At 42.2% G+C, this 9298-nt stretch overlaps 1 protein-coding gene across 9 annotated transcripts in view; it reads right to left on the bottom strand.

Annotated features, from left to right (window-relative positions):
* The window catches only part of LOC135198536 (uncharacterized), a 358282-nt gene that overhangs the window by 146918 nt on the left and 202066 nt on the right, over positions 1–9298 (bottom strand). Inside the window, exon 5 of one of the 9 annotated variants that reach the window (XM_064226204.1) lies at positions 1–464. This exon is cut by the window's left edge and continues 72 nt beyond it. The exons of the other annotated variants lie outside the window; for them this stretch is intronic. Within the exon in view, the coding sequence (XP_064082274.1) occupies positions 393–464 (72 nt within the window). The 3' untranslated portion in view covers positions 1–392. The remainder of the gene's footprint in view (positions 465–9298) is intronic. 9 annotated transcript variants of the gene reach the window in all.

Genomic DNA, 9298 nt, shown 5'->3' with positions numbered 1-9298 from the left:
TTTGCCTGAGACTTAAGTTCAAGTCCAAGTACTTGACAATGTACAAGTACAAGTACAAATACATTTCAGCAGATTTCCTATTATTATTAGTGATGTGTTTCATTTATAATCAGTAGAAAGTACCTAATAAAAAGTCGCGTGCAAATATCTAACGGAGTAAAAATATGATGTCATACTATAGCAGTCTTTTTAAAGAGAAGCCTTCCCTAGATATTTTTTCAACATTTTCCTTCGCCTGTGGGAATTTGCCTTGTACAATGTGTTGACTAAGGGCTTGCATGTAGGCATCTGATAATGAGGTTCAGCAGAATTAAGTAAGCCATTGAAGTAAGGGCTTTTAACAACAGAAAATGGCACAAGATCGCACGCCACAAAGAGCACTAGTCACTAGGTCAAACATCACAGCAAATCACGTATACTTTTTTCTTTAAGTTTCGTAACTCTGAAGTTTCTTTCTTCGTGTTCTAGAAATGCAAAGGGAAAAATTGAAAGATTAAATAGCTATACATTGGATATCAAATGACACCTTCTTAATGTAAAAAAATGTTTCTGGGAGTATATGTTGCCTGTGTCAAATGATTTGTCTAACAGCAGTTTTATAGTCGTCCAGTCTGGTATAAATCACGATAAATCATTGCCGATTTATGTCGTTTTAAGCATTATCCTCTACAATCATCACATGATAAGTATTAAAAGTATGTGATATTAAGGCGCCTCCCCATCCCCCAAAAATAATTTTGGTGACATACGTAAAATAAAGCAACATGACTTAATCTTATAATGTCAAGAAAAATATTAGGTTTTCTGTGTGCACTTCTGCTTTTACAAACAGATTAATACAGTAACCTCAAAAAATCAGATGTCCTGTAAGTTTTACCTGAGGAGCGTTACTTTCTCTATCTCCGGATGGAAACTTATTTCATGTGTTAGTACATCATGAGGAGTGAAATAATTGTCAAAGAATGCATTTATTGAGTGACTGTTCAGTGTATCATAATCTACCTCTCCCGCCCCCTCCCGCCCCTTCTCCTCTCTTTCTGTATAATTAAATGATGAACTGATACCGAATCAAAATAGAAATGAAACCTAGAAATAATAATGCGCACAATAACATATTAATAATAAACATAAAACGTAGAATAATTTCAATAAAAATAAAATAAAATTAATAAATATGATAAAAATAATAGTAATAACTTTGATAATGAAAATTAAAATTATAACATAAAGGTAAAAATAAAAAACAAAAATAATGGTAAAATAATAAATAATAATAATTATAAAAAAAAAAAAAAAAAATAAAAATAAAATAATAAAAAATAAAATACATATATAAATAATTTAATAATAATACAACTCAAATAATAATAACAATCAATAATAATAATAATAATAATAATAATAATAATAATATAAAATTCGTAAAATAATATGTAGTAATAATTTTGAAAATAAAAATAAAAAATTAAAATGAGAATGATGAAAATTAAAATGAAATAATAAAAAATATTAAAAACTTTAAAATAATTATAATAAAATGAAAGTAATTTGAATAAAATAAAATAAATTATAATATAAATAAAAATGATAAAATAATAATAATAATAATAATCATCATCATCATCATCATCATCATCATCATATTACCAAAATCGGAGAAAGCGCTACAAAAGAACGAAAAATAACCCCTCACCACAGGTACGAGACATGCCCAGTCCGCGGTTGCAGAGGCGCCTACGTAGGTATGACCGGCATGCACCTGTAAAAGAGACTCTCATGCCACGCCCAGGACGGGGCTATCAAGAACCACGCCTGCACCAAACATCAAGAGAATTCTTGTACAGATGCCCAGCAAAGTACTCAAAGAGGATTCTGGGATACTGAGTGGGGCCGTCGACGGATCTCGGTAGACCCGGTCAAATAAAGTATAATAATAATAATAATAATAATAATAATAATAATAATAATAATTTAAATAGAAATAGAAAATAGAAATAATGAAAATACGAACAATTATTGAAGGCATTATTGATAGTGTTGAAGTTGTCTCTGGTGTTATTGTCTTGAATTGGGGCGTTTACGGGCGGCGATATGGAGTTGTTTGCTGGTACTAGTGCGTTTCTTCACTTGAAGGTCGGGAGCAAAAAGGTCTCCTGGTCGTATTCATGGAGGGCTTTTGGTCCTGTATGAGTAACGCCTCCAGAAGGCGTTAGCGGCGAGTGTTGCGGATAATGCAGTCACGGGAGATTGTCTTGGTGGGAGGTGAGAGTGTGATACTTGATGGGCCCTTCTTGGGCGTGACAGAGATCCTCTACGCAAGAACCATTGTGGACATTAAAATGTGCTGCACGGGACATCCTCGGGCAGGGCACAAGTATTGGTATGCTACATTCGCCATCTCTCTGGCGGAGCATCTGTACAGATGTCCAGCAAAGTACACAAAGAGAATTCTGGGATACTGTCTGGTGCCGTCGACGGGTCCTGGTAGACGATAGCCAAGATAATGTCAATGGTCTGTTCGACGGGCACGTTGGTAAAGAGGGATTCTACGTCGAAGGACGCTATGGTGCCAGTGTCGGAGGAGTCGCGAATTTCTTCAAAGAACTCAAGCTATAGCAACTCGGGACGTAGGGAGTCTAAATGTGATTGAGACGCTTGGCCAGGGAGTAATTCGGGTCGGGCGTCTGGGTAACAATCGCGCGGAAAAGGGTTGCCTTCCCAATAGGTTTTAACTTTAAGGTAGAGGTAACCAAGGCTGAAGTCCCCTTGGATGGGCGGAAGGTGCGGACCCTTGACGTTTTTTTACCCATCCACCGTTCGTGGTACTGGATGAATCCTAAGTTGGCGTGCCCTTTTGATGTCTTCAGTAGGGTTCAGTGTGAGAGGATCGGGCTTTGAGGAGTTGGATAGGATGGCATCGAGCTTCTCATGCGCTGCCAGTACAGAAGAAGACGGACACCCTCCTGCTTCAGTCCATCACCTTCCTCCGCATAAGAGGACATCTGAAGTACAAGACTTCGAATTTTATTTTAAAATTGAGAGACTCTGCGGGTTACACAACGAATGTTTTACTAGAGTTTCTGGCATCTGAATAAGATAAAAATTTACTTTTATAATTACCTATTTTAGATAAGCCAACCTTCGATGTGTTGCTCACCAGTTTAAGCGACAATGAGTAAACCATAATTAGGAAAATGGACCTATATGAATTTAATTCAGCTGAAGCAACAATCATTTTTAATGAAACATGTTTAAAAGATGGTTGACATCTCGAATAAAGACATAAATAATAAGAGAAATAAAAATGAAAATAATAAAAATCAAACAAATAAAATAATAATAAAAATAAAAAATAATGTTAAAATTAATAGAAATAAAAAAAATATAATAATAATAGAAATAAAGATAAAAATCATAAAAATATCAAATAGCGTTAAATGTAAAATGATAATACCCAAATTTCAAAATACAAATAATGAATATACAAATAAAAATAAAAAAATGAAAATGAAAAAAATAATAAAGCTAACTAATTTGCTAAATATAAAGAATAAAAATAAAAATAATAAAGGGGTAAAACTATAAATACGATTAGTAGAATGAAAATAATAAACAAAATTAAAACAATTAATTAACGTAAAAAACAAAAAAATAAGAATAACAAAGTGATAATATTAATAAAAACAGGAATAATGACAAAAATGAGATTATTAATATAATAGTATGAATTTTGTAAATAAAAAATAAACAATAGAAATAGAAATAACAATTAGAAAATGATGAAGACAATAATAGAAATAAAAATAATAGAAATAATAAAAAATAAATAATAATAATGAAAAATGAATTATGAAAATAATAAAATAAAAAGAAATAAAAAAAAATAAAATAAAAGTAATAAAATAAATAAAAATAAAAGTAAAAATAACAAAATAATAATAAGCAAAAATAAGATATAAAAAATATACTTAGGAAGCAGACCCTCTCTCAAGCATACTTTATTAAAAGTAATGGCTACTTCAGCAGCGTTACACTTGTAGAGATTCTTCTCTATTTTGCGAATAGCGGCTTTTTCAGTGCTACTTAAACAGGCTAGTAGAGCGCCTATAGAGGTCATGGTAAAATACAGGGTCAAAATAGGTGTATATATTTGAATTTTACAGATAAACTATGATACCATAGTCATCAAAGTCATTAACGATTTTCTCTCTCTCTCTCTCTCTCTCTCTCTCTCTCTCTCTTTCTTAAAGCGAGCTTTCGTCTGGAGCTGCCAGGACATCCTCGGGCTGGGAAGCTGAGGGTGGACTGATCTTGGTGCTGCGTGTCCGTCCTCCTTATATCTGTGGGTTTGACAGCAGGGGGTCTGCCCATGCTTGTCCTCCCTATTGCTGGTGGCGGCGGGAGTCTTGTTTCATTGGCTGCCTGAGCCAGGTCTCAATCAACCACTTTCTTCGGGCCGATGGTTGCGTTGCAGCATATCCTGCAGCCGCCTGGACCTCCTAAGCGGCGCTGTAACATTGATGGGCGTTGCGCTACGCTGTGGGACGTCACGGCTACTTTGATTTCCATCGGCTGCAGGAGTACCTCGTTCGGGGGCGTTGTCATCCATAGAGTTGTCATGATCGGTGGTGTCATTGTTGGTGGCAGGTCTTCTCATACTCGTAGGGATGGAGAAATTCTTCCTGCGTCGTATTCAGAGTAGGTTTTATTTGCTGGATGAGTAGCGCCTCCAGCAGGCGCAACCGACGGGCATCAGGGGCCTTCCCGATGATCTTCGTGTTCTTTATGATGACATCTCGGGAGATGGCCTCGTGATGTTTGGTGCGGGCGTGATTCTTTATAGCCCCCTCTTGGGCGTGGCACGAGAGTCTCTCGACAGTCGCATGTAGTCATACCTACGTAGGCGCCGCTGCATTCGCGGACTGGGCATGTATATTGGTACACTACATGCGTCTGCTTCAGGGGTTCTCGTACCTGTGGAGAGGGGTTATTTTTCATAATAAGATCGCGCGTCCTCCGATTCTGGTAATATATGATTAGGTCGATATATTCTTGGTCGTCAGTCGGAAATACATTATCGGAAATAATTTTCTTAATGGCGTCCTCTTCTTCACGGTAATGGGAACTCATGAAGGCTTTGTAGTACAGCTTGATATTATCCTGGGGGCGGGGCTGCGGGCTCTCACTACCGTACCATTTCTCCAGGGCTGTGCGGACTTCCTTGCTGATTAATTTATTTGAGTACCCATTATTCACAAGTACTTGGGAGCGCGGTCGAGTTCCTGGTGAGTGTCCCTGCAGGTGGAGCAGTGGGAGAGGGCCCTCCTGACGAAGGCCCTGACGGTGGTGCTTTTGAATCTGGCGGGGCACTCGCTGTCTCCGTTGAGGCAAAGTCCTAAATTGGTTTTCTTTGTAGACTGAAGTACGGAGACCGTCTTCCGTCTTTGCCTTTACAAGGAACGCGAGGAAGGGGAGCCGATCGTCGGAGCTGCGTTCGACTGTGTAATTCAGCACACTACACTGCTGAAATGCTTGACGGAGGGCTTCTACCTCATCCTCGGCGTCGACTTGCACAAAGATGTCGTCAATATAACGTCCATATCTGCGGGGTTTGCTGCATCCTGGCGAAGACCCGTTCCTCCACGGTGCCCATATAAAAGTTAGCGAAGAGAACCCCCAGTGGGGAGCCCATCGCCACGCCGTCATTTTGGCGGAACATATGGCACCACGGTGGGTGGAGAAAGGGGCCTTCTTGGTGCATATCTCCAGCAGCGTACGGAGCGAGGCTTCCGGTATGTTGAGGGGCGCCGTCGACTGATTACCTGTAGACACGATCAAGGATTATATCTATGATTTCGTCGACAGGCACGTTCGTAAATAGGGACTCTACATCCAGCGAGGTGATAATCCCGGTACCAGGGGCGTCCTTGATGGCTTCTAAGAACTCTGCCGAAGACTGCAGGCTGTACCGACTCGGGACGTAAGGGGTCAAAATTTGGTTGAGGCGTTAGCCAAGGCGTACGTAGGGGCGGGCGTCTGGCTGATGATCGGCCGGATGGGGGTTTCCTTGTTTGTGGGTTTTTACATTGCCATATAAATAACCCAGGCCTAATAGTCTCCTTGTATGGGCGGGAGGTGCACAGCATTTGTTGCAGCATTCACTGCGCTGATGGACTCCGTTAGCCTCCCTCTTGATGTCGTCTGTCGGGTTCCTCGTCAGGCGCTCGAACTTGCTCTCGTCAGACAAAATAGCATCCAGCTTCTCGTGATATTCGGCAGTATCAATCAAGACGAAGGCTGCTGTCTTGTCCGCGCGTCGCACCGTGATGTTCACTTTCTCCTTCAGTTTCCTTCGCTGCTTTCTTCATCTCCTTGGTGAGGATCCCGCTGGAGTGCGAGCCCCTCTCTGTAAGAGCTTCAGCAAGTAGGAGGGGTTTGAAGGGCGTCGGTAGTTCTCACGGTGCTCCGGGCTTCGAGTTGCTGGATGGAGTCTATGAGCAACTCGATTTCGAGTCTCTTGTCATGAGGCCTGGGTCTCGAAAATGCAAGTGGCAATTATGATGACATCTCGTGCCACGCCCAAGAGGGGGCTATAAAGAATCACGCCCGCACCAAACATCACGAGGCCATCTCCCGAGATGTCATCATAAAGAACACGAAGATCATCGGGAAGGCCCCTGATGCCCGTCGGTTGCGCCTGCTGGAGGCGCTACTCATCCAGCAAATAAAACCTACTCTGAATACGACGCAGGAAGAATTTCTCCTCCCTACGAGTATGAGAAGACCTGCCACCAACAATGACACCACCGATCATGACAACTCTATGGATGACAACGCCCCGAACGAGGTACGCCTGCAGCCGATGGAAATCAAAGTAGCCGTGACGTCCCACAGCGTAGCGCAAACGCCCATCAATGTTACAGCGCCCGCTTAGGAGGTCCAGGCGGCTGCAGGATATGCTGCAACGCAACCATCGGCCCGAAGAAAGTGGCTTGAGACCTGGCTCAGGCAGCCAATGAAAACAAGACTCACCGCCACCAGCCAATAGGAGACAAGCATGGGGCAGACCCCCTGCTGTCAACCACAGATATAAGGAGGACGGACACCGCACCAAGATCAGGTTACGTATTTTCGTGCACAGGCGCGTTACGTAACTCTCGTCATTTTAAACCTACAATTTTGACAAGTATGGCCTCTAAGAGACCCCTGTCGCCCGGTAATTCCCAGGGAGGACCCGCCCTTGGAGGACGAGCAGGGCTTCGCTACCGTAAGGAAGAAGAAGAAGAAGAAACAGAAGAAGATTGTACCATCGATTTCGACCAATAACAACCTGCTCCCTACGACATCGGCACCGAATACGGCGAGTTTTGCGGAATTTCCGGCACTTCCCAAGTTCAAAGCTGTTGTTATCGAGGGCCAGACTTCATATGCTGCAGTCAGGGCCCTCGAGAAAAAATATCCAGAAGCCAACCTCATAGCCAGACCGAATTTAAGGGGAGAATCATAATTACTCCCAAGGACCAAAAGCTGCCGAACTACTGAGGAAAGACAACCTGTGCCACCTTCTTGATCCTGCTTCAAAAATAAGCAAGGGGATGATATGCAAAGTCCCCAAATACATAACTATCGAAAGAGTCCTCGAGGTTCCCAACATCATGGAAGCCAAGAGATGTACTGCAAAAGATGGACAGGAAACTCTGAAGATAGCAGCGACCTTCAAGGGCCAAATTCCAGCCAGGGTCAGCCTTGGGATTCTTGGCACTTACGAGACCGAAGCCTTCGTACCAGAGCCTCTGAGATGCTTCAAGTGTCAGAGGTATGGACACCACAAGAAAGCGAATGCAAATCAGAAACACATCCTGTGGAGTGTGCAGTGCGAAACACCGAGGACAGAAGTGTGCTTGAAAAAGTACAAGGAAAAGGGCCACACAGTTGCCCGATGCCCTAACTGCAGCCAGCAACATCATGCTTGGTTTAAGGGATGCCCAGTCAGACTGCAGAGGATTTGAAGGCGAAGGGGCATCCCTCCTCCACCTGCAAGACCTCGACAACCATCACCGACCAGGTAACCTCCCCCCCCAGCAACCCCAGGTTCGATCCTAGAACGAACCTACCTCCTGTACCACAAACCACCCAACCTTCCTCCCAACCTCCTCGATCCCGGCACTACATCCCCACCCCCTCATCCTCTCCGTATCGCCAAACTCCCGCCCATCTACCTCCTCCCCCTACTCCCCCAACCCCTCAGGTTACCACCCCCAACCCACCTGCATCGCCGAAGACGTCGATTCCTGCTCGTGCCGAAGCAGGAACCCAGACAGAAGACGCAGTTGAAGAAGAAATGCAGACCGAGACACGACTGTAGCTCCTGTTTTGTATAAAGAAGCAGGAACACAAACTGAGGAGTTTGTAGCCCTAAGCAAAACAGTGAAACTCAGACCTGCAAACAAGAATACAGAACTTCAAGCGTCGGAAACGAATACTTCCTCGTAGGAGAATATCAAATCAGAAAGTTCCTGCTGACCTACGAGGAGTTTGAGGCTTTTTAAATAGAGCCATCTTTAACAACGACAGTGGCAGTGGTCATCAGCTGTTCTCTGAGCTCGTCCACGCTCTGTTGGACCTAGAGATCAGTCTTCCAGATGACCTCCTGTTAGAAGATTTTAGATACAGATCTCAAACATAAAGATCGCAGCTACATGAAAAGAAATGCTGTTTATAGCATTAACTGCTTTTTCTTTTACTAAACAATCCTCCTTTCCCCTCCGTTTTTCGGCCGCCTCACGTCTAACGACCGAATATTTCAACTGTCACTCTAACTACCGACTTAAGCTGTCGCTTATTTTTTGTTATCCTGTTTCTAAAAAACTGATAATATTTCGTTTTTCCTTCGTCGTTTCCCTATTGCTAAACGATCGACGCTCTCTGCTTTTTTTTTTGTTTTTTTTTTTCTCGTAAAGTGAAATATGGTACTTGAACTCCATAGAGTTGCGCTTTTTTTTTTCCGTTTTTTTCTACGACTATAATTTTTTTCGATTTCATTACTGGCTATCTCTGACTCGCCAGGACTCGCTACTATCGATCTTTATCTTCTACTAATGGGTACCTTAGGGTTTAAAGGGGTTTGTAACCTTGCCTATTCACTTTTCCTTTCACTTTGAATCCATACCATTCCACCTGCACATTCCATAGAAATCATAAATAAAAAGATCGCCTCATATCCTTAAATCACCAATGCACCTAAAAATAATTCAAATGACCTACGGGCTGCTACATTAGCTAAAGCCCGTGCTGGCAT

This window comes from Macrobrachium nipponense, chromosome 22, assembly GCF_015104395.2.
Source record: "Macrobrachium nipponense isolate FS-2020 chromosome 22, ASM1510439v2, whole genome shotgun sequence".
NCBI lineage: Eukaryota > Metazoa > Arthropoda > Malacostraca > Decapoda > Palaemonidae > Macrobrachium > Macrobrachium nipponense.
The sequence above is the reverse complement of the archived record's forward strand: the minus strand, read 5'-3'. Positions and strand labels throughout refer to the sequence as shown.